We start from the raw sequence: 26,076 nt of genomic DNA on the forward strand, positions 1-26,076 counted from the left end.
GACCCCTCGAGAAGCACCTGCTCATTTTCAATGCACTAGCACAGGCACTCTGCAACGCATTGCCCTCTGCCCTTTCTTTGGCAAGAACATTGCTGCCCCATGGTGGGAGCCAGATGGGACCTCCTGGGCACATCCATCAAACTCCATCAAAGAACTATGCAAGAGGAGAAAAAGGAGAATGCAAGTACAGCCAGAGACCTATCTACTATTCTCACTTTGATTTCCCTCTTTCCTTTATGCAACACTCGCTACCAGTCAGAAATATTCAAAATTACTATGGCAGCTCCTCTCTTGACATACTAATTCCAGGAAAGAACCAAAGCATTTTAAAAAATATAGCCTAGTAGAGACTTGGGATCTGTCTGAACCCTTCTGGATTTGGTTTTAAGCCTCTGACAACAGCAGCGAGGTGTGCTACTGTGACAGCATGAGAGCAGACAAGATGCTCAGAGCAAGCAATCGCCCCTTTACAACTCCCAGATGAAAATTGAAAGTTATTAAGTTCCTATTATAATGTGAAACTAGCAGGAAATTCATAAATGAAATTTAGAGCTCTGAATGAGTAATTATTCATCATTAACAAAACTAAAAAGAGCATTTTTTTTTCTCTTTTAGGAATAGATGTCATCTACACTTGAGCAGGACCAAATAAAACAGGGCATCTAGCCAAAAGCATAAAGAAATTTGTATTAAAACCAGAAAGTGCAAATTAATAATGGAAAACAGTACATGGATCATTTAAAATAGGCTAGCCCTAAGAGACCATAGCCTCTGGACTGTGTAGATGAGCTATCCAATGTTCCAGAGCTACAAATGCTTTGAAAATGCTTCAGTTGCTGGAGTGTTTTTGTCACCTGTAAAGGCTCCCCCAGTTTGAGCTATAAGTAATTTGGTCTCTAGTGAAGAGCTGTACAGGTGTGGATCATGAACGACTCAAATTCCACGAGTAGTATCTCTTCACAGGTATTCTAGCCAGAACAGATTTTTTTCTGCCCTCCAGCATACCATGCTAACCAGTATAACCTTGTAATTCCAGAATCAAGCCCAAACCATGCCATCAAGCTAGTTCCTACATTTTAGAATGATATTAAGTCTTGCTTAAAGACTTCGACAACATTCTCCATTTCCTGATACTACAGCAATAAATAAAGACCCTAACTCTCAAAAATCCCTGGGATTTATCCAGGTCTGATTTGCAGTGCTAGAACTTTCCATACTGTTGTCTGTCTCAAGAAGTATTTCCCCCCTCTTCTAAAAAGCACTGAAAAAATGGCTATTCTCTTCAAATGCTCTCTTGCAACATTTGTGCAGGTTATTGTCCGATTCATTTACTTGATGTGTCTTCATTTGCAGTTTCACACAAGTACAAGCAAATACCGTTCTCCTCTGATGCATCTATTAAAATCTTTCCAAACAAAACATGACAGAACAGAAAAATCTTTTGGAGAATCCTACCTGAAAAATAGCTATCCAGGCATATCCAATATTATCAAAATTGATAGCTCCATTGTGTGGGTTTACGTCCCCTGCCATGCATACGTTGTAATACTGGTTCCAGTTTATGCAGGCATTCCTGCTGCTGAAATCGGGGTTGTATAAACTTGGGGTGTAGGAGTCCATGCTCAAGGTGCACTCCACCTTGTACTCCTTCCTGTTTGGGATGTTGGAGCATTTCTGCATGCCGTTTTCACGATGCGATGAGCAGATGAATGGGTTCTCCTCTGCTTCGTCTGTCCGGTAGTACGGATGCAGGAAGGTAAGGTTGTACGTCCTGGAAGGGGAAGAAAGAGAAGGATGAGAACAAACAATGCATCCCTTGTTTCAGCAGCAGCAAAAGGCACTGGTTTCTTTCCCTGGTTTGGGTGTGTTATTTCTCCTTTGCCCTTCAGCCCCATCAGACTGGGGACGGCAAGCCACAGTTGAGAGATCAGCCCTTACCTTTGTCTACAAAGCTTTTTGCATCCTGTAAGGCACCAGTGATCTTTCAGTTAAGGATCAGCCTGAGTTTTCCCAAGTGAACAGGGCAGTTGAAAGTTGAAATGAGAGGGTATAGAGAGAAAAATCCCAGCAGGCCAGGTGCTTCCCAAAAATCTAGGGAACTTTTTGTTTCTATCTAAGGATTTTAAGATAGCTCTTCTGATGCTCAGAACATGCTTCAGAAAAGCTGATGGCAAAGCAGCTTTCCAATAAATTTGCCCCTCAGCCCATCTCTGTGATGAGTGAGCTGAACTTTAACAAGGAGATACCCAGCCACAGGCCATCTCAAATTCCTTCTGTACTTACATAAGAAAAGAATGAGTCCACATTAATAGGAACTGTATGCTTACTGCATATCTGATTTAATTGGCCTGGATAAAGTTTATGGCTCTGTTACAGCTAAGATAAGCAAATGCTCTAATTGCAGCATGGCAGGGATGTGCCTTTTTTCCCAGGGCGTGCTCTGGGGCAGATCAGCGAGCAAACAGAGCCTGGGACTTTTCATGCTGTTTGATTAGCATTAGTGAGACCCACCAGCACTCACACTGCTGAAGCACTGCTCAAAATGAGAAAGTGCAAAGTCCTAGAGCCGACTTTATCTGCTGCGTTCAGAGCTGCAGGGATCTAAGATGCTGTATAACCAGTCAGGAGATAAGGGAAAAGGCAACACACAAATTATACAACCAAGCGAGATGTGGGGAGAAGAAGATAAGCAGGTATTCTTCAAGACAGGACAGCTGTATTTCTATCTGTTTCTGAATGTACCAAACTATTGAATAAATTTGGCTCTAATGAGTGCCAAACTAGTGTTATTCCACACAATGACTTGAAATTGCTCCCCAAAACTGTTGGGTCAAGCAGGAGTCATTCAGCAACTGCACTGTAAGGAGAGAACAATTGCTGCAGGGCAGAGCTGAGGGGAAATTAACCCTGAACAACTTTCCTGGGGAATTTGGTTCCTCTCCATCAAGGAATTACTCGAGATGGCTGTTGAGGGTTCACCCAGCTTTAGGAATAGACAAGAGTAACATGTCAGAGGAATTGGGCATTGTTCACTGGCAATTAAACATATTCACCAGCTACTCCCCTCCCATTTCGCAGAGTTCCCACACCTCTAGACAAAACCGTAATATCTTCTTCCCAGTTTCTATGTCTTAGATTCAACAGACAAGAAAAACTTGAAAAATGTTTTTCCTCCAGGACTGCCTAAAAGCCTTCTCCTTCCCCTCCCACGAATTGGTTTCACTTGGAGGAAATTTCCATATAAAACAAGCTGAAGAAAAGGCTGAGTGCTTTGCTAGCACGGTGTTTGCTAGAAGATCAGATACTACAACCAGCAGAGTTTGTCACGCAGAGGGGGGTATTGCAGAGGCTTGCAAAGGATTAAAACGCACCAAGTCGCAGGGATGTGTCTGGGAGTGCTACAGACTTTGGCAAAGACAGCTGGGGAACTTGAGAGAAGAAACAGAAGGAGGCGGAGAACAGACAGCTGAGAAGTGACTTCTAACTCACAAATGGCAAGCAAAGCCCGTCAGCTCCGTTTTGGCCGTAGCGGGTATGCTGAGAGGGGCTCAGTTCAGATGCAAAAGGCTCCTGCACCCTCAAACGTGGTGAGGACCACACCGCACCTGGGACATCTCTGCTTACAGCCACAGGGCCTGCCTGACCCTGCTCACCCAGGGAGGTACTGGGAGGGCTCTGTACCTCCATAACACACGATGTAGCCCAGGGCAGAGCCATCCCAGCCTCACCAGCCTCAGGAAGGACATTTTCCTCTGAAACCTCCAGGTTTGAGAGACCACAGGTGCATGTCCCGCTAGCTTCCTCCCAAGAAACTCAGTAGCAGATGCTCAGTAGCTCTGAAGCCTTTCAAATCGGACATTGGGATCAGGGCTTTCTGCACCCTGTGGTAGTGGCAGGGGTCTAACACCCCCAGAGCCAAGACCCAGCCTGGACTACTCTGTGCACTGCCTGATACAGCCAAGCGGCATGGCCACAGGACTGTAGGGTATGACCAGCTTCCCCGGGGCTGACTTCACCACTCTTGAAACCAGGACTTTACGGGTTACAGCCAAAGAGCTACTCTATGAGTCCCTAAGGTGATGCCAGGAGAGGTCTCATTTGGTACCTTCTCATCAAAGCACCTGGGCCTTCAGCTAAGGCTCAACAGATCTCTGCAGTTCTCAAATCCCCCATGTGACAAGTCATGCAAACTTGAAATTTTTGCTGTTTGGGCAGCTTGGTGCCCAAACCTGGTGCTTGCAGCAGAGACAGCCACAGAGGCAAGTCTCAGACAGTAATCTGCAACCCTGAAACTACACATTGAGCACCCAGCCCTGCAACAACCCTGTATGATTTTGGGAACATCCCTTGCTCTTTTTTGTTTCCCTTAAAACAATGCTCACCAAGGCTCTGTGATCTGGACCTGCCACTCCAGGGACATAGTCTTCCCAACTGCAACTGATCTTCCACGGAAACCTGCTCCAGAGCCAGGTGGAGCTGTGAAACTCAGCAAAAAAACTTCCTTCCTTCACCACACTGGAAACAACACCCCACCGCAACACCAGCAGCAGGATTTTCTTGATCACAAACACCTTTTGGCAGCAGGCAGGACGGGAAGGCTTAGCACACCACAGCTCACGGGCCAGTATAATTAGGATTCTACCCAGAGCAAAGCTGGACTTGCAGAGGGAGATGGACCATCTGGAGGGATGATTGTGTAATTAGCAGCTATGGATGCACAAGCTCCTTTCCTGGGAGCAGTTTCATGTTTAGATGCAGACACACACATGCCTGTGCCAAGAACACTGACCATGGAAGAAGTGCTCAGACAGAAGGGCTGATGCACCAGCATGATGCTCCACTCTGACCTCAGACCCGAGCTCCCCCGAGAGCTGCCTCTCCCACCGCGGCACAACATACACAACATTCAGCACCACACGCGACTTCGCAGCTATCTGCCCTCCCAGCTGTGGGACTCTGATAAATGTTCGTTGTTGCAGATTAATCACCTTTATTTCAGCCCCCAGAGCTGATCTGTGATCTCCTGATATGTCCACTCCAACTGGGCAGGCTGGACAGGGAGGGACACAGCTAGTCAGAGAGCAGCGTGCCAGCCAATTCTGCTGCAGCCCATGCACCCACTTTTGTTGGAGTGAGGGAAAGCAACCAGCCTGGGGACCTACAGGACCAATTCCCCTCCCGTTCAACCCTTCGCTATTCACTACACATTGCAACTAGAAAGGCCCTTGATGAGCCACATACACAGATTTGAGAGGCTGCATGTTTCCCATGAGTCACCATTTAGGAAGCCTTGGGCTGAAGAAGAAATACTGCCTGCAGACACAGCGCCCTGGGCTGTGATCTAATAAGCTGCATAGAGAAGATCTGGGCCCAAACCCTCTGGAGAACCAAAAGAACGACACACTTTGGTGGCTGTGGGAGGAAAATAATACCAGGAAAACAAAGCACAGCTTGACTGCGAAGGGTGGATGAAGCTTGATTTGGTTCTGCTGCTGCCTGATTTTATCCTCACTTTTCTCTGCCTTGCTCATTTTTGCCATTGCCCCCAAAATGATTTACAAGCTAGAAGTCCTCCCTATGACAGGCCAAAATCAGTCGCATGGGGTCCACTTTCTGCCCAGCCCTTTTCCAACCCTTCTCTCTTCCATGTCTGCCCTGGGCACAGAGACACCATGAGCATCCATCCGGCTGGGAGGGACCCGCACCTGCGTGATGCTCTGCAGCCACTGAGTACAGAGGGGAAGGGACACACCAGCTGACAGCAAGCACTGCAAATTTAAGACTTTTTTCTAGTTCCTCTGCTTGATAACCCTGCTGGCAAAACCAAAAAGGGGAAAGAAGGAAGGAGAGCAAGAATAAGAAACAACAGTGTTGCAGAATGAAGGAATCCCCAGTATCCACAAAATAAATGAATTAGCTCTGCCAAGACCATCTACCTCCACGTGCAGGAAAGGTCAATCTGACTTCCTTGTTACTTCCTAACAGGCATAGTCCAAATAACTTATTAATGGTAATGAATCCACTAATCATGAGACCCTTGTGCTCTGGGGAAAAGACATGAGAAACTAAGCCCCAGAATGGATCTTGTTATCACATTAGAAAGGATTAACACCCCTTTCTCGGCTGGCTGCCTACTGCACATCTTTCTCTGGGATTGCAGCAGCTTTGCAATGTATTCCCCTTTCTCTGTCCCTGGGCATGTTCATGTGCAGGACGGACAGCAGCAGGGCAGGCAAGTCCATTCTCCCCCATGTCAAAGGAGGCTGAACAATTATTCTCTGCTCCATCTTCCTCCAGGCTCAGTCCTCCCAGCCCAACCATCCCGTGCAGGACATCATCCACAACCGCTGGAGTACAGTGTGTGTGCTGAGCACAATCCTGCTTCAGCTTTCTGAGGAGCAGAGGAGGAAAGGGAAAAGGTGGAGGAAACTCAGCACCAAGCAGGATCCGTTCCCTCCAAGAGGAGGCTGCTCTCTGGAGGAAATCCTGCTGACAACCCAACGTTGCTGCACAGAGTGATGCCAGGAGGAGCAATTAAGCAGAACTCAGTAGCACCTTTCAGACAAACTCAGAGCTGTCTGCCTTGGCCGTATGTGCCTTCTCGCAGCTCTACAAAAGCCAAGGAGCCAAAGGCGGTACAATGCCAAGCAGGTATGGAGTTAATTAAGACTGAAGTGCTCACATTATAACTGTCCTGCAGCATTAGATAATACAAAGCACTTCACAGCTCTCTCCCCTCTCCTGCTTCCAACCCACTGAGTTCCTTGAAAGGCTCCACGAGGGGGAAAACGCTCCTCTGCATAACAACACACAAACAAGGAGCAGCCCCAGCAGCAGCAACCCAGACAAGCTGGGGGTGACCCGATTCCTTTATTTACAGTGATAGCAGCTCATGATGGCAGAAGGGAGCCAGAGGGGCTGCGTGGGGGACACACACATCCTGGAGATCTTACAGATAAACTGCTGGCTTGGCTTGCCCTTCCCACGCATGCATGCCGAGCCTTCCTCTCTCAGATCAAACCAACCAAAAAGGCCTTTCTGAAATTTCCCCTCCAGCTCCCGCTGTCAGGCATCTCCTGCACTCGCTCACGTAGCAGCAGAGACCATCTTGGCACTGCTGTTCCCCCCTGCTGTGCAATGCCAGGGGAAATGCAAAGTGGTCAGTGAGCTCCTCGGGGGGGTTGAAGAGGTGCCTGAGCCACCGGAGACCTCTGAGGCTCCTCTCTGGTCTCCAGGGCTGACTGGGAAGTGACAGCTTCTTATGTGTCCTGAACAGCAGTGACCCAGTCCAGTTTATTTCTTGCCAACCCGCTACTGCAACAGCCCAGTAACTGCCTGTAATTCCTTCAAAGTCGCTACTCAAAGAGAGTCCTTAATAAAACAGCCTCCTTCCAGCATGATATTGGATTGCAACAGTGCAATTTTCAAAGAAAGAGAGAAAGCAGATATTTCCAGTGCACCTCAAAGAAATCCCCAAATTTCTATCAGAATGTACTATATTTAAAAATAGCTTCTTTACTTAGAGCAGCTAACTTTCAAGGGGGGTTTAAAAGAAAAGGTTTCTACAGGAAGAAGAATGATGGCAAAATCAAAGTAACTTCTTCCATCTGATGCCTGCTGTAAAGCTGAACGGCCCAAAAAGCTGCTGGTAGTGAGTGTGCAAAGAAGCATGCAGCAGATAAGAAACTGTATTTGAAGCACCAGTCTCTGAGCTCACTTACACTTCTTTTACTCCAGAAAAGTTCTGGGGCTATGACCGTTCCTCGCCTGGCACCCTGGATTGTGTTCAAATGCTCACCCTCACTTTAAAGCAGTTCTGTTTTCATCTGGGAGGGTTTGACACCACCACCAAGGTGAGCCCCACCAATAACTCAGGTCTTCCCCTTTACGGGGCTCTAAGAAAAATCTGAGCCAGGACCTTCACCTGCTCAGCTCCAACCTGGGTGCACAGCACGCCTGTCCATCCTGCAGCCCCTCACAGCCTGCTGAAGGGCTGGCAAACATTATTTTAGGCTGAGGACAACACCACTGGGATTTTAGTGGGACTTGGCAGGCAAAACTAAATGACCAGAATCTCATTCCCCCTTTCCCGCAGAGCTCTATTCTGTTTACTTCTAAGCAAAACCACAGCTTAACTTTAATCCTGCATCCTCTGGATGAAGGTTTTGTTGTTGTTTTTGTTCTCTTTGGCAGCTCTGCCTAGAATGGGATGGATGGTCAGGGCTCTCCAGCACCGACACTGGGCACACAGGGATGGACCTGCTCCAATCCAGCCCTGGGCTTGACTTTGCCTATATCTCCACACTGTCTTGCTGGCAGATGGCATCCTGCTGCTGGTCAGCAGGACCTGCTAGTTTGGGCCCAATGCTGTATATTTTGGTCCATCTGTACGATAGCAGGAAGATGCAACCCTAAAGTGCTTTCCCTGTTACTGCCACTCCCTGCCTTTTCCCCCTAAACAACTTGATGTTGGGGTATGAAACACCACTGCAGGGGTGAACCATATCCCAATGCCTGGAACTACAGATTCAGGAGAATGAATCGGGAAATGAGAGAAAAGATGGGAGTAGTTCTATGTGGATTCCCCAAAACTTCCACACCAAACTCCAATCAACCTGGGATAGCTTCTAGCTGGAAACAGAGGGACTGGTTCATTACAGCAAGGTTTCTCAGGTCTAAAGCTAACCCAGCAAGACAGAAGCTTCAGTCTGGGTGATGGCACCAGAGCAACCCACGTTTGTTATACTGATACGGGCACCAGCAGAGCTGGAGTTGTCCTGTCCTGCAACAGAGCTGCTCCATGGGCATGCCAGAAGCCTCATTTCTCCAAATTTCTCTGGAATGCTGTAACTTTGTTCACAGTATCCCTAAGCACATGGCATCAAGCAACAGGACTTGGGCACAGGCAAAGGATAACCCACAGCCACCCAAATTCACTACTACCTGCTGCTGGAGGGGACCCAGGAACCAGTGCCGAGCTGCGGTGAAGGAGGAAGGAGATCGCTTACAAACCTCCTGCCTTTTCAAACACAGCTCCCAAGGATTAGCACAGGGAACCTGAATTTGCTTTCAGTGGCCGGGACCAAGACCCTGATAAGAAAATCCTGCGATGCCTTTGATGCTGCTAATGGCCATTACATAACAGCCTGCTTAATATCTGTAGTTAGCAAATGTTTCCCCTGCGGTTAATTTTAAAAGCTCCACTTTGCAGGAAAACACACAGCATTTTAGAAACCTGGTCAAATGGATGAGAAGGACTCACTGAAGCTAATTACAGCTCTGCACTCCTTGTGCTCAAAGCACTGCCTGCACACAGTGCCTGCCCCATGCAACGGGGCCACCTGAGCACAGCTTTACCACTAGTTTTCAGGCTTTAAAATGACAGCCTAGGGATTACCCTGAGTGACAGAGAGTCTTGATGACCAGCAAATACCTGCCATGGGTGCAGGAGAGAGCTTGTGAGGTTGAAGCATCAAGATGCAGGAGCAGAAGCATACACACATGGCAGACTCATTGATTTTCTGCCTTTCAGCATCTCTGGTGGGATGAGTAAGTGCCATCAGAGATGGTCTGCAGTACAGGGAAAGGCTCAGAGAGCTGAAAGCCACGGGACTAATCAGTGAGAGGCAGGAACAGGACCTGGGGTAGAGCTGACAGATAATCTCTGCTTGTCTTCCAGACACAATGCAAGTTGCAGACAGCAGATGATTACAAACAGATATAATTACAGGCTCTATCTTCTCTTACAGAGCTAGACTTGCCCTGATTAGCTGGTCTCAGGCATTTCCTCACCTCTGAACCACTGACATCTTCAGCAGCCTCCGACAGGAGCCTTTCGGAAGGATTTTCCCACGCAGACCTCCCTTTTCTGTGGAAGCTCGCAGGCTGCACTTGGTTTTGATCTTTTTGTTGTGCTGATAGGTTTTAAGGTGTGCCCTTACATTGCACCTCTGAAAGGGCAAATGCAGAGCAGCCCAGGCTCAGTATCATGCTGAGGGATGGCTGGGGAGCAGCAAGAGCCGGGCTGCCCTGTGGCAGGGGATGAGCCAGGAGCCAAGAGTCATCCCAGCGCCAGCAGCACCTGCAGGGACAGAGTCCGAACACAGCAGGCAGAGCCCAGGGCTGGCAGAGCCCAGGGCTGGCAGCAGGGTCCACTCAAAGCCCCAGGCGTAGGAAGTTGTCCTGGGTTCAGCTGGGATAGCGTTAATTTTTACAGGAACCTGGGAGGCGGGGGGCATAGCCGGGGCAACTGACCTGAACTAGCCAAGGAGCTATTCCATACCATGTGCCATCGTGCTCAGTATATAAACGGGGAGCCGGCTGGGGGGAGCTCTCTCGACTTTCGGTGGGGGAAGTGGCGGAGCGTCGGGTTCCAGGTGGTGAGCAGTTGCACTGTGCATCACTCTTTTTGTATATCCTTTCATTAGTAGCGTTGTTGTTGTAACTTCTTTTTTTGTGTTGTCCCAGTAAAATGCCCTTATCTCAACCCTCCAGGTTCCGTTGTTGGCTTTTTTTTTTTTTCCCCTTTTCTCTCCTCCCTATACCACCAGAGCGGGGTGGGACGAGTGAGTGAGAAGCTGCGTGGTCCTTTGTTACCAGCTGGGCTGAAACCACAACAGATGTGATGAACCAGATCTAGGATCCATCCAGAGAACTCAGGCAGGAGCCAAAGAAACCAGGAACAAAGAGAGAGCTGGAAACAGGCACACCACAAGCACAGCTCAAACCAGGACTAAGAGTTACAGGCTGAGCTTAAATAGAGCTCCTGGGCCATGGGCAGGGTGGGGGTCCCAGGTGAGACTCATCAGGGCAATTAAGGCCTATTAGCACCCTTAGCACGTGGCAAGGATCCTGGTCTATGCAACTGCCTAGCTTGGAAGAACCAAAACTAAAGTTTGCATCAAAAAGAGCTGGTGATCAAATGTGCTGCCCATCCCTGATGCCTGTCCCAGACTGAGAGCAGTGTACAAACATCTTTAATGCCTTTCACATCAAGCTTCTTATTTTAATACACCTACAAAGATTTATTTGTGTGTTTCAGCAGCATCTCCATGGTGCTGTCTGTACCAGCAGGCAGACCACCTAATCAACACCCTGCCAGGTGTGTGGTGTGCTAGGTGACCTCCCAGACCTGTACAGTTTCGGGAGCTGGCAATTTTAGGAGAGCTATAATGCTTTTGTTTGTTCTAAATCCTTAAATTCCCAGATCCAGGTATCTCAGCTTCCTTGGACAGACATAATCCAAACCACTAATGTCCTTGTCTTTCAGGTGCAGAGGGAAAACATGAAAAAAGCCACTCCAAACCCTCAGTAACCTGCTGACAAGTGGGTTTTGCCATACAAAAAGTACCTGGCCAGACTCGGAGTCCTGAAGCCAACAACCTCGTGAATCAAGATGACAGCCCAGTTAAGAGCTGCCATTGCAGCCGTGCAGCACAGCCACGTCGTGCTCTCAGCTGCTGGATCCGGCCCTGGCTGCACCCCGGCTGGATGCTGACCGCCAGGGTTTCTCTGGCAAGGCAGAGAGAGAAAGGAAGAAAAGGTGGAGATATTTTTTTTGCTGTACTTACATTGCAAAATTCCTGTCTAGGAAACACCTGTTTCTCAGCAGCCCTGCCCAGAGCTGCACACCGACAATCCCAAAGATGAAGAAGACAAAGAAGCACAAGAGGAGGACGTTGCCTAACATAGGCAGAGTATCTAACAGCAGGGTGACGAGTATTCGCATACCTGTGGGGAGAAGGAGAAAACAGGTTAGAGGAGCACTTTGGTGGGGAGAGTGTGAATGCCACACGATTCCCAGCTTGGTTGTGCAGCCAGTGCATCCTGGGCAGAGGAATTGGGATGTTTATACTTTCCCCTAAACTTTAAGGCTGAAAAGGAAGGTAAAGAGTGCAAAAGGCTTAGCAGCAGATGGGAACAAACAGCATATCTCCAAAGGGTGGCCTTAAGGGTGGGATTTTCAGATGTTTTCAGTAACACAACACTCAACAACACGCAAGCATGAGGAAAGCTGCAAGGCAGTCTTCCCTGGAGAAATGCCCCTGCAAACCATCAGCCTCCCGAGAAACTGTCAAAATATATATTTATAAACATACTGAACATCCCTTGTGAGTCACAGAAATTGTTCCCCTAAACAATACAGAACCTCATGTAGGACGATAGCTGTGGCTGCTCTCTGGGCTTCCTCCATGGAGGACAACTCTTCCATGAAGGACTCCTCTCCTTGCTGGCCACAGGACTGCCAAGCAGGGGAAATTTTGAATTTTTTTGAGTGGGGAAAGCAGGATGCAAATGTTTATTCCTCTAAGGAAAGCTCTCAGCTCTGCACCCTTCCCCTCCGCCTGCACAGGGTGCTGGGAGACCTTCCCAGCCGGTCCCACACCTCTCTGCAAGGCTCCCTGTGAACCTCCGTGCGGAGCAGGGACTCCCCCAGCACCTTTGCTGCCAGGGAAATGCTGATTTCTATGCAAGATCTTCCATACTAAAAAGAAGATTGAGGAATGAGTCAACCTTGCAGAGCCTCAGCTAACTCTCGCATCTTGGTGCAGCATGCTCCCAACATTGCTGCCCAGGGGAGACTGGACCAGGAGACAGGGACTGGGCTGGCACCTGGGGGCTGCCCTGTCTCACACATCAGGGCACCTTCAAACTCAAGGATAAAACAGGAATAAAAAGGGAATAATGACTTGCAGCTCAGCAGTTCAATAGAGGTTAAATGAACCTCTGAGACACCGACCAGCCATCATTTCAACAGCTGATAATTGATGAGAGGAGAACTAATGAAAAGAGGAAGAGGCAAAGGCGCACGCTAAATTATAGAAAAGAATAAAACCAGAAACCGATCCTTGTGAGCCTGGTGCTCAGCAGAGAGCAGGGCTCAAGTGTATAGCATGGTGGAAATCAATGTGGCTGCTGGGTAAGGCGACACTGCCGCCTTTGGAGGCATTTTATCCCACTAAAATTCTGCTCTGCAAACACCTTTTCCTGCCCGCCTGCCTGCGTGGAGCCTTTCCTCCCTCCATTTCCCCTAGCAGGATGCTGCTCTCCATCAGTCATCCCATTTGAACGGAGAGCAGCATTTACACTGACGCAGTCTCTCTTCCCCCACCGATTTCCACATTGGCTTTTTCCCTCAGCCAGCTCCCAAGTCGTGCCTGATGCCTCTCCTGCTAATTCAATGACAATGCTGGGCTGCAGCCTGGCATCTGTAGACCCCACGGATGGGTGCTGGGAGGAGCAGGGTCTCCAGGAGAGAAGTACCTGTCCAACCCGGCACCTCCCAGGACATGGCAGGCAACGCTGGCAGGAGCCAGAGCCCCATCAAACCACTTTTACCCCCCTCCTCGTGTCACTCTGCCAGCAGAAACGCAACCCAGCCAAGCGGGGCCGGGGCGGACATTACCTTGTCAGCATGGCACGAGTGGATAAACCACCCCGGCCAAGAAGCCTGCACTAATAAATAATTAGGTGTGAGTAATAACCTCTCCATCCCAGGGCAAGTGCCTTTCAAGGTCTCCATGCCCAGCTGCATCTTGGCTCTGGCGTGGCTCCCCGCTGCTGGCGCCGGCAGCAGATGCCTTTCCGGAGGAGCCGCGATCCTGGCGCCCAGCCCCGTGCCAGCCCCGCCGGCTGCCCTCCAAACCCCATCCCCGTGCCGCCCCGGCGCCAATGCCACCCTGCGGGGAAGGGACACGGTGCTGGCAGCCAGGCTGCGCCGGCAAGCACCACGGGTGGTGCGGGATGCCCGCCAGCATCCCTGCCATCCCCTGTAACCGCAACGCTGGTGCCAGCCGCGGGGATAGCGCTGGCCTCTGCTCCAAGCGCAGGGGGAAACCCAGAGCTGGAGGCAAATGGGGGTTTGATTTCATAACGCTTGTTCCCAACACATGCTGTCATCGTAAGCCCCCCAGGAGCACATCCCACAGCACCGCCCTTCAGACTTTCCTTGCAAATCTATCTTTGGAAAAGCAGAAAAGACTCACTTAATTCCCACTGGAAAGATGATGCTGGGGCTTTTCTTCTTTTTTTCCCCCCCACTCTCACTAGTATCCTCACTCTTTTTTTTCCCAAAAATGGTTAAAATTTATCTCCCTGTGCCAGACAACTTTTTTCCACTCAGCTACTTCTGGTATTTTGGGTTGCTTAGTGGCACCATTCTTGAGATTGAATCCATCTGTTTGCTATCCGCTAAGGGTGCTCTGGGCTCCCAGCAGAATGTCAAGTGTGCCATGGGAAAAGAGCACGAGCATCGGTTAGGCTGAAATGAGGATCAGGATTTCTTTTCGTTCCCATTCCATGTGATGCTTGGTTTAAACCACATGGCAGAAAAATAAAAATAAAGCAGTGAAATGGATTTGAAAAAACCAGTGACCACTACTAAAAAAACCCCCTAACTACAGCCCCTGCCAAACTTTTAAATCACGGGACCTATATTTTTCCAGTCATTTTCAAGGAATAATTTCTAATAGAGATGATGTTTTTATTGGCTGGGGTTCTCCTTTCTTTTCTTAACAAATAAAATAAAAATGAAATAATCTTGCGGGTGAATTTATTGTGCCTGGAAGCAAAGAGCTAATAGCACTGGCTGGAACCCAGGAAAGTGCCCAGGCATCACAGGGATAAATTGCCAGGCTATTTCTCATGGGTCCCAGCTTCCCCTGTACAGTGACTGAACACCAGGCTCATCTCTTCTGACCCAGCCGTAACTCTTATCTACTCGACATCCTTTTGCGACTGCCACTGAGCCAAAAACCCCGCTCCTGCCAGTGGTGCGGTGGCCGGGGAAGCATCACTGTCCCAGCGCTGAGGATGGCATGGACGGGGCTGAGCGGGACCCGCTGCCGCGCTGCTGGCTGGGATGCAGTGGATGTCCGAGGCAATCCCCCAGCTAAGCTTTAGCATCCCCATGGATGAAAGACTAGAAATGTAACTCTGTTATTACTGGAAACTGCAAAAATACTACAAAATAGAGGGTTGTCACTATCCATTCTCTGCAGACCCTGGATTATATCAGTCTGAAACAATAAAAGTACTGATGTTAAAAGTGGACGGAGTTAGTGTCTCATAAACAAGTAAAGTCTGTGATTATCTGCCCTCCAGGAACTGAGATATTTCGAAGAATACTGATCCTGCCCTGGCACTTGTTGATGACACTGGTAGTGTTTTAAGACCAGCCTAGCTGCTCATCAAGCCAGGCAGCTCAACTCCAAACATGGATTGAGCTCTTTGGATTTAATCTCACATACTATTAACAAAAAGTTGAATATTTTCTGTTGCCTGTCTTTTGAAAAAAACAAAAATATCAAAGTGGTAAGTGTACCAGAAGACAGCTTAAAAGGCTTACTTCAAAGCTTCAATATCAGACTCCTAAGGAAGAACACAAGCTGGACCCAGGTCAAAATTTCACCTAGACTTGGAGGCATTTGGATCCCTGGGTTTCGGTTTAATAGGCATGTAAATCCTCAAATTCCCCTGGCTTCTGCTCTCAGCCCAGCTGAATCCCAGCTTGAGACTCCCACTATTTCAAGGGAGAGCTATGAAGGGCTTCATGGATTTAAATAACTTCAGAGCAAGCCTGATCCTTGCCCCAGCCTGAAACCTCGGCAGGGCTCCGAGCCGAGCACGTGCCAGTGTCCCTCTGCTCCTCCCTGTCCCAGTGAGACCACGGAGCCACCGCGCTAAAAACCCTGGGGGAAAACTTTGTGTTGTGCTTTTGGGCTGCTCCGAAACCCTGGCAACAAAACCTCATTAGGAAAACAAAGCTCTGGAGGGTTTCATGGTCCCTTTTAGCCTCTCATTTCTTTTTTGTCTTTTTTCTAACTTCTAATGATGTCATTGTCAAATTTACAGACTTTTAATTATTTTTTTAAAAAAGAAAAATCCTGAAGAATTTGAGCTCAGAAAGAAACTTCAAAGAATCCTGTGTGTAAACATCCATCTGTTCCCTTGCATGTGCATCTGAGGTACTGGAACTGAAACCCTTCTGGGGGAGTTTGTTTTGCTGTCCCTAGATGTGCCGACATGATGGGCAGGATGTTCAGCGAGGACCGGCGGAGCTGTGTCATTCAAACATGCTTTTAAAAAGAACAGGAAATGTGCTTTTTTTGCAAGGAACCTCTATGATTTCCATACAATGCCGTTGCATTTTGAATTGAGTGGATTTTGGTTAGAAAATGATGAAAGCGCTATGAAATTAGTACCTTGCAAAGGATCGCTCAGCAGACGGCTGATTCCAGCAGGAAATTATTTCAACTTGTTGGTTCGTCTTTCAAATTGGATTTAGAAGACAAGCAGCTGAAGCCACTTGAAAATGGATTTAGGGGCCACTTGAACTTTCTATCGTGGATGAACCCAATTTTGTTCTACATGACAGCAAACCCTCTGTGGTATTTTACCAGCAGCGGAGGCTGCTGTGTTTCTAATCCTGAACACAAAGAAATGGAAAGACCTTAAATAGCTGACAGGAGAAAATGAACCCATCCAGGGCAAGGAGATTGTTCTTAGAACTGACCTTTCCCCTTTCTTTATAGGAACTTTGTTATTTACTTTGCACTAGGAGCAGAGAGTTACTTGCCTCAGAGCGTTCACAAAAACGTTAGAAAACAGCCCTGAAAGTGTGGCCCCCCCCAGGTATAAAATCTACTCCCTTGCCCTTTGCTAACACTGATAATCATAATAAATGATCTCTAACTTGCCATTAAAAATGAAAATAAATGTACTTGCTCTCAGCAGCAGGAGAGTAGACTACTACTGCAAGGCTTAGCATGCAGAGAACCAGCCAGCCAGCCCGGCAGCGTGGCTGCGGCGCGGACGAAGGTGTTACTTACTTGGAACCCTGTTAATGGCTCGTAGTGGCCGAAGTACCCGGACGGTGCGGATCGCAGACAAGCTCACGTTGTGTCCGTCCAGGGAATACTCCATCATGCTGCGGGGGAAAGAGAAAAGGTGTCAGACGCGGGATGCTCAGTCTCTGGACGTGAGTTGGGGCCGTCGCTGCCTGTGCGCTCTGGGAGCCGTGGCCCAGGCTTGCAAAACCACCCACTCCGTGTTTGCAGCTCATAATGTGCATCACGCTGTCACTGGGGGATATAAGGGATATTTCAGCCTCTAAGAGACTGAAAATACCCACGGGAGCAGCGGTGGCGCAGGGGCCAGCAGGCAAATGTGCTCCCGGGCTAATGGGCTGCAAGCACAGGTACCACATCGGAAAGCAGGACTTGGCACGACAAGGAGTTGCGAAGTCGGGGCCACAGATATCGGGGCAGAGGGGGAGCCCGCAAGTATCTGCTCAGCTCTCGTAGCAGTGCTGCTCTCCTTTTCCATTAGCTTATCACGCTCCGGCCGGCGGCACATCCACAGCCTTCCTGGGGAGATTACTGCACAACTCCATGCAGCTCAAAGTCAATAAGATATGTCTGATATTATACCCCCTACTAGCAGCGTATTTTCACGCCAGCTTATCTCTTCCCCTATGACAAAAATGTGAATAACCAAGCCGACAAATGACGTTAAAGTAGTTTGGTTTCCATTTTATTATTAAGAATAGGGAACATTTTCTTTTTCATGCTCCGTCTCCATTTCACATAAACATTTCTCTCCCAGGCTGGAAAGGACGTTAAGTCAAGTCAGTTTTCTTGCTCTTTTATAGCAATGAGTGGCAAATGTGTGTAGTGTTGTTTTTTTAATGGGGTTATGGCTAGTTAGCATGGCTGTAATTACAATTTATGAGTTTGACTACAGGGAAGCACTTGTAAATATGTCACAAATCTCTCACCACGCCTGTTCAAATAACATAACAGCATCAAAAGCAGCCCTGTGAGTAAGCTGTTGGATCCCATGGAGAAAGAGCTTTTGTTTTGTTTTGATTTGTTTTGTTTTTTAAATAAACAAACAGATATGGAAGGAGGAAGGCAAATACGAGCTGAATTGCTGCAACCAGGCGCTTCAGACGCTTCAGTGGAAAGAGAGATTTTCAGTTGAAGCATCCTGCAGCCAGGATGGACCAAAATCATTACGTGCCATTAAGAAGGAACAGCCGAATGGACAGAAGCAACAGCTGAGTGGATTTCAGACAACAGCAGGAGGAGGTTTGGTGTCGGGCCAGCCTCGCTCAGGCACATCACTGCCCGTGTGCCCATGCTCTGCTCTGCCAGGGCCTTACACTTCATATTTGATGCCTTGCCCTGCTCTACAAAGTTCAGTTGGGACTATCTAGATGTTCTGATGTTTGCTTCTCTTCTGCCTTTGTCCTGAAGCCGTTTGGCATAACCCTGCGATATCACTGGCATTGCACTGAGGCGACTTCGGCCCGTTAGCCTTAATTTGCCGTGCAGAGGCCCTGGTGATTTTGAGCTGTTTTTAGCGATAACCTTCCAGAGTTGTTTTTTTCTCCTGAAGTAGTTAGTGAGTCTTTATAAATCAAAACCACCTTAAAGCTCGTACGTAGGAACTGAGCCGAACATGATGAATAGCTTTAAAACTCAGCATGGCACAAAAACAGGTTTTAAATCTAACGTGTGTTCATTAAGCAGCCGGAGCAGAGCAGTGGGAAGCAGCCCGGAGCCACACGAAGGACCACACAGTGGGAAAGCCATCGGAAATGCCCGTTCACACCTGCGTCGAGGGGCCTGGAGCCAGCACCAGGTGTCTGCTCTAAACAGACCTTGCAGGAATAGACAAAGCATTGTTTAAAGTCCCTGAAGTGAATACTGCCGAAGCCTGAATCTGTTTGCTGGCATGGTCCCAATACAGCACGCTCACAATTTATCGGGTGGCTGAGTAAGTGGATTTTAGTGTAAATGATACAGTTTTTGAACTACTAATAGCATGTAAAAGGAGTATGAAATGCTCCAGTGGGAGCTGGTTTTGTACTCCAGAGAGCACACGCAACTATTAGCATGTTAAAGGGCCAATTCCTGGGGCCTCACTTTTACTCGGCCCTTGGAGTTTCAACGGGGCTGATAAAAGATGAATAATCCAGGACTTGGCCTAGGAAACAGACTTTCTGACCCTGATACTTTGGACCTCTGTGATACTCCATTCAGGATTTGAAAGGAAGTCTCAGGGGGATCTCCGATGCCCACCAAAGCCAACCTGAAACACTTGATGGATTCCAGACTGCACCTTCTACAAGTGGTGAAAACATCTGAAATGTTCATGAAAAAGTCAAAGGTTTCTTTGTCAAGGCCAAGCTTGGGGTCTTGTTCTCATGTCACACTTGTAAACCAAGAATACCCTGGAAACGCCTGACAGAAACCTGCTGGAGCTGGAAATTTTGCGTATGCAGGGACCGGAGGGCTGGGCAGACTGGCACTTCGTAGGCGATTCCCTACAGCCTCTGGGTACTGAAAAAAAAGGGAGGCACAAGCCTTTGCGATGTCTTCTACCATGAACAGTTTCCAGTCCCTCAGCTGTCAAGTTAAAGATGTCCAAAGCATATCATATGAGCCTGCAACATCTCCAGGGACTGGATGCACAAGAAACCTTGCTGGTTTCACCTCCTGTGGACAACATTTTTGATGCTCGGGAAATGCTTTCAACTTGGCTGCTGGACAGACTGAAAGGTTGTAAGCTCCATTCGGTCTGAAATTTTCCAGGGTACATTTCTCAGGCAAGCAAAACATGAAAGGGCTTTCAGTGCTGGAACAAACTTCAGACACAAGTTGTTGCTCTAGGCAGAAGATATGTATATTTTGTAGTTTCCCTGCTTACCTTCCGCTCTCTTTGGTATACGTGCTAGTAAGCCAAATCAGCGTATTTGAGGAGACTGAATGGGACAAAGCAGGCAGCGCTGCCTATGACTTGTTTCTCTTCTTATTACAAAAAGCCTCATAATAACTTCATCACATCTATCCGATTGCTGGAAAAAACAGCTCTTGTTATTCCAGCAGCGTGCTCCCTGCTAAAACCACCTCCAGTTTTAGGAGCAGGCACCGGATCGAATGGTGGTGGTGGGAGAGGTAAAGAACCCCAGCCCATCGCACAGCTTCTCTTGCTCTCCACCAGTGTTACTGGCCAGCCCAGCTCCCAGACCAGCCTCTCTTCTGAGAGGTAGGAAATAATGTCACAGCTATGGCTCGAAAACACCAAAATCATCTGGAGATGCTCCAGGATCAGCCAGAGAAATGGCCATTCCTCTTCTCATCTTCAGCCCGAGTAACGCCAGACTGGCAGCAGGGCTTCCCGTCGGGGTCTCCTGGTGATTCTGCTGGTTTCATTCTTCTCAAACACGTGCCAGCCACGGAGGGGGGCGAAATGGCCTGGAAAACTACCAAATTGACTCACCAGTCACCCACCCCCTTGTCCCAGGTGCTACGTGAACAAAGATCTTGGGGCCAAACCTGACTCTGAGGTATGAGCAGAGGGCTCAGCCTTTCTACCCGCATGCGCTATTTTATTCTCCCACTTTGCTGGGATGATCTGTTTGATGATCTGGGGAACCTCTGCTCGCCCATCAGGAGAGCTCATCCTGCAGGTTCAGCGTCCGGAAACACTGTCGGCATGTTGGTTAAGGATGGCAGATTTCTGATCCCGAGTTCCTCCTGCAACCACAGACTTGCTCTTCCCCTACTACTTCTGGCTTAAATGCTGCAGTGACTTTGGAAAGAAAAAAATAATTAACTGCTTCTTTTGTTGTCCCTGCTGTTCTTTCCCAGGCTGTAACTGCACAGGGGTTCAAAGGAAGCTCTGCTCAGGAGAGCTCATGTTTTATTCAAACCAGTAAGGCCATTCCTAATTGTATTCCAGACAAATAACATGGAGCAAACCAAAACTCCATTAGTGCAGAGAAGATTGTACATCACTAATGTAACGGTAAAAATGCCCCAACATATTACAGGAATGTTCTAATTAACCCCAGGCTGGTCATTACAAACCCAGGAATTCAGAAATAAGACAGAGCTCTGTAATTAAAGCAGTCTATCCCTTTCTAGGGTATACTAAGCACATAAGAGAGCCTGGGGTTTCTAAAATCCATTTATTTATAGAAAAGTTTTAGACTTGCCAAGCTTTTAATCCATTCAGTTTTTCCCTATGGGTGTGGGGGAACTCGTGTCAAAAGCACCCAGATCTTCCTTATACCTGTTTATTAACACATCCTGCACAAATCAGCAGCTGTGGGAGATGGTATTAAAATGTAAACCAAGAGAAGTTTACAGGAGGCATTTGCATGCACTTGTAATTTGACTCAACTTCTGGCCAGCTGCTTCCACTGCGACTTCAACCTTCTGAACCAGGTTTTTGGGCTAGATTCTCCTTGTTTGACCAATTTCTGCCTCTCTGCCTCACTCTAATGGTGTCACATACCAGGAGCGGGGCTGAGCTGCTGTGTGCTTTTTCCACCCGTTCTGGAGACAGCAGTCTTACCACAAGCACTGGGCCATACTGGCCATCGCAAGGACTACATCAGCGTGCACTTAATTTGACAGAGATGACACTGGTGAAAGGATTGCTACTGAAAACCCGAAGGCTTTTGCCCCGACATTCATACCCCACCCCATAATCTGGCATGGTTGCCAGAGGTGAAACCAAATAAGACTTATAGACTTTGCCTTGGCCTGAGCCTGGCAGCTTTCACAAGACATTATGAAAAACAACCAGGACAACCTACAGATTTGGCTCTCTGGGGTTTTCTTGCTTTCACTGCAAACAGCAAATTTATGAGGTTTTGTTACTGACCCCGCCATCACGATGAAGAAGTCCAGGCGATTCCACGTATCTCCAAGGTAACACTTCTGCCCAAAGATCCCCAGAGCCACCATCTTGATGACCATCTCCACCGCAAAGAAAGCGAAAATGAAGTCGTCAAATGCCTGGAGACCAGTAAAAGATTATTACAGTCAGTTCTGCTGTGCTCTCTTATCAGGGAAAGGGAAAGCAGAGACACGAGCGCGCCCGCCGCAGAAGCACTCCCTATACCCTGGCAGACGCTGCAAGGCAAAGCCCTGGTACCAAAGTGCCACCTACTGAACTCAGAAATAAAATCTGCAGTACCTGATGGGTGATGGCAACCCCTCTCCACTGCCTGGGAAGCTTTAGCAGCTCCTATTAATCTACGGACCAAAATACAAGGACATCACTGTTGTACAGGCTGGATATTTTTCTTGGCATTTAAAGCCTATGCATTCAACACCAGCTTGTGGTTGGGTCTGTGAGGTCTCAGCAACTTGCAGTGGAAGCTGCGTTTCCAGACTGGGCAGCTTATATCTCCTAGAAAGAATTTGTCCCATCTAACACGGGGGGATGTGCTTCACCTCTGATGCCTTACTGGACTCCCAAAGGGACCAGGTTCCTACCCAGAGACCCAGACACAGGTGGGAGTGAATATGCCCCTCAAGCAGAAGCTGAAGCAGTAACTATAAGGGCAGTTCTGCTGCACGTGAGGAATGACTGGAGTGGTTCCTCATGGTGCAGAGCCTCAGGGCACCCTGCTGGCAAGCCTCAGTGCCCAAGCGCAGGAGCCTCCTGATGAAGGTCAAAATTTTGGGGTTTAGACTACTGTGAAAACAAGAAGAGAAATTAAAGGTGTGCAAATTAATCCAGTGCTGCCCTATAGAACATGCCTCAGCCTTTACTTAAAGAATGACTTCTGTAGGGTAGTGGGGACTTGGACAGCTGTGATTTCTCCAGCCTTCTTGGAGACTACAGGTACATGCGTGAAATGCGGATGTACTTGAAGATACCATGAAATGGACTCCGTTGTAAATACTCTTCTACATGTTGCCTGTAAACGTGACCATCAGGAGATACAGATTGCTTTTAAATCATGTGCAGAGGCTTTGCTGTTTTGAATGACAGACTTGATAAAGCGCAGAAACGTCTCGATCTACAGACATGACTGCTGCTGTTCAAATCAGTCTCTTAATGACCATACTGTTGGTATTGTGTCTCTGGCACTTCCATATTGAGCCCTAATGGTAAATTAATGGTAAAATTAACAGAGCATCCACATGGAAGCCAAGTTCCCACTGTGCATCTATGTGCCTTTGCGTGGTTGTGTGCGAGCACCATCTTCTCTGGCTGTTGGCTTTATCAACCAACCTTTCCCTTGATAAACTACACAGAAGTTTTGCTCCATTATTTCAGTTCATTTAATAACTGGCATCTGAATGCCTCCATAAAGAAGTTCAGGCCGTTCTACCTTGTGTTCTGGCTTCCATTCCCTCTTGCAAGCTGTGACAGGTTGAGGGATAACGATGGCTTTACTTGCAGCCCTTTTCTGCCTGTAAACCCTTCAGGATAATACTTTGGTTGTTGCAAATATAGTCAATGTGTTGTAATCATTCAGCTGGTATTAGAAACCAAATTCAGCGCCTGGGCTCCTCGCAGACTGTATACGTGTCTGTTCTGGGGAGAACAGACCATGCAAGCTGTGTGACTGCAACCTGAGTAAATTATGAAAAAAAGGAAGTAAATAATGAGCATTCAATAATGTCACCTCCACATCCAGGCAGGATTCCCTTTGTCTGCCTGGACATTTTGGCAGGCATCATCCAAACAAAGTCCCACGTGGGTGAATACGTGCAGAAAAACGGCAGGCGTTTGGAGTGTAACAATTCAGGAGAGATCGGGCACTTTCTGATGGGCTCTCTGGGTCTCTGGGGGCAACTTAGCCCACAGCTGCCTGCAGCGTAACATTTTCGGGTGAAGGAGATGGACTAGCCACCTCTGGATGCCACTTCACACCAACCCTGAGCCTGACCTTCTGAGACGATCCCTATGCTGGATGCCTCTGGTGGCAGCAGTTTCTCCAAAATTGATCTCATTCCATAACAAACCTCTAGTGGCCTCTCTATTAATCCGGTTTACTTGGCTCTGCATTTAACGGATCTTCTTCTAAGGTTGAAAGAAGGTTTGATGATAAACTCTGCTATTCCTGGCATTTGCAAGCAGTTCTGGCCCAGTCTTTGAAAGAGGCAGGAGAGACTGGTTGGAAAGATCCCACCGGCCTTCCCGTACGGCTGAAACACTCAAAGAGAAGTAAAGCAGCAGATCTGCGCGGGATTCGGACGAACCAAGCCCGATACACTACCACACGTCCGTAGTCCCTGCCTAGGTTGATGTAATGCATTAGAAACAAGAAAAGTTGGTTCCAAGCCTGAGAACTGAGTTGCTGCAGGAAGCCCAACGCCAAGGTGCAGCCCACGCACCAGATGCTGCCGGGATGTGCTTCCAAAACGAATCCTGTGGGCATATGGCAGCGAGGGGATTGCCAGGACGCAGCGAGGGATGAAGTGACAAGCGTGATGCCCCACTAAGCTTCGGGTGGCCGACAAAGGTCTGCGAGATTTGTACGCGTGTGCATTTCCCAAAGGTCAGTTATCCTGGCACTTGGCAATGCTGCACTTCAGCTGGTGGGTTCTGCTGGCGGAGTAGAGCAGGTACGAGCCCGTCCCATGCTTTTTGTTCATGAAGAAGGGAATGAAAAGGCAAAGTCACCGGTGCCGTATTGCACAGACCAGACTGCAGCAATCCAAGAGTGACCTGCCTGGGGTGGAACTGACTGACTGCGAGCAAGAGGTTCCCCGTGGCATTGGCCGTGCTGTAATTAAAAAGTGTTCAAATCTCCAGCAGGAGCTGGATGCCCAGTTTTGAGACCCCCTACCCTTATTAAATGTGTGGAGAAAGAATCTTGCTGGGGTAAGTCCAAATCAGGCAGCCTTTAGGTCTCACCTAGGGCCATAGCAGTGGGTCTCCTCGGAGGACAGGCTCTGGTTTATTGGAAAAACCATCCCTACGGGAAGGGTTTCATGGCTGGATCCTGGGGAAAAGGGACAATATGGGGGTCCCAGCTCTCAGGACGACCACCCACCCTGCACCCCACACATCCCAAGCAAGCGGGGCAGCATGGGATCCTTACCTCCAGGATGGTGCACCGCTCCGACTGGCACTCCACGTCCTCGCAGGGCTGGAACATGCCCAGGGTGACGCAGTTCAGGAGGATGACCAGCATGCTGATGTGCTCGAACCAGGTGAGAGGAGGGCGTTAAGGAGAGCACACGCTTCAGCGGCCATCGGGAGTGGGGAAAGTGAGGCACTGTGCTATTTACACGTCAAAAAAACCTTCACTCCTCGCACAAGCAAAGAAGAAAACACCTCCAAACATCCCAGATTGCTAAGGCTTGAAGTGTTTGGCAACTGAGGAAAGGGCCTTGGAAAGAGTACTCCTGTTGAGATGAAGGGACAAAGGATGCCTTTCATTTCACATACAGCAGCAAAGCCAGAAAAGTGCAACGAGGCGCACGGCTACGCTTTCCATCTCAAGTCCCCCCCACTCCATCCTCTTCTGTTCTTCATGCGTGCCCAGGGGCAGCTGGGACCACAACCGCCTCTGTCCTCCTCCCACAGCAACTTTCATCTCCAGATCTCAAAGAGTTTTAGCAGTGAATCACCCCACATGTCCTCCAGCATTAACTCTTTCACTACCAAGCTAAAGAAAGCAAGACAAAGAAAGATTATTTAGGCACCATCACCACCAGAAACCTGGCTTGTGCCCGGTTCCTTGCTCCAACCAGTGAGGTTGCTCTCCTTGTCTCCATCTCAAGTCATGGGAATAGGTGCTGAATGCAGGTTATCTTATTTCTGCCTGGTTTCTAAGTCTCAGAGAGCTGTGGAGTCCATTTTGAGCTCTACATCATGACCGAGGATGAAGGCAAAACAAAGCCAAGCTGGTGGCACAAGTTGGTAGGGCCACGGATGGCGGAATGTTGGGATAGGGGATGTAAACCAGGACCCAGGGTGCACAGCACAGGCTTCCAAAAGGAAGGAAAGGGCTCATGGTTGGATGTCTCCGTTGCCAGAAAAAAAAAGACCATATTCTCTAACAGGACCCACCAGTGCTCAACTGCACTAACATTAATTGTTTCAAAGTAGTAAGTGGTGATTTGCATCAGTGCAAAATAGGCCCAGAGCTTATGATTACTGCTGCTGGTATGACTATTAAAAATAATAAAAAAAGATCTGGGGAACTGAACAGGAGTTTCACAAATTAAGCATGAATGAGAGAACTGTTCTTAGGAATAATAATTGGAAACATCTGTGTATGAATAAACCTTTATGCTTTCAAACACACAAGCA

General features: G+C 48.3%; 1 protein-coding gene across 3 annotated transcripts in view; it reads right to left on the bottom strand.

The window, feature by feature from the left end:
- The window catches only part of CACNA1H (calcium voltage-gated channel subunit alpha1 H), a 256,292-nt gene that overhangs the window by 104,277 nt on the left and 125,939 nt on the right, over positions 1 to 26,076 (bottom strand). Inside the window, exons 3-7 of one of the 3 annotated variants that reach the window (XM_049791191.1) lie at positions 24,860 to 24,971; positions 21,679 to 21,812; positions 16,830 to 16,927; positions 11,571 to 11,730; positions 1,456 to 1,771 (exon numbers count right to left, since the gene is read on the bottom strand). In XM_049791191.1, the coding sequence (XP_049647148.1) occupies positions 1,456 to 1,771; positions 11,571 to 11,730; positions 16,830 to 16,927; positions 21,679 to 21,812; positions 24,860 to 24,971 (820 nt within the window). The other 2 variants (XM_049791193.1, XM_049791192.1) reach the window with 2 other exon arrangements.

The sequence above is a fragment of the Accipiter gentilis genome, chromosome 33, assembly GCF_929443795.1.
Source record: "Accipiter gentilis chromosome 33, bAccGen1.1, whole genome shotgun sequence".
Classification (NCBI taxonomy): Eukaryota; Metazoa; Chordata; class Aves; order Accipitriformes; family Accipitridae; genus Astur; species Astur gentilis.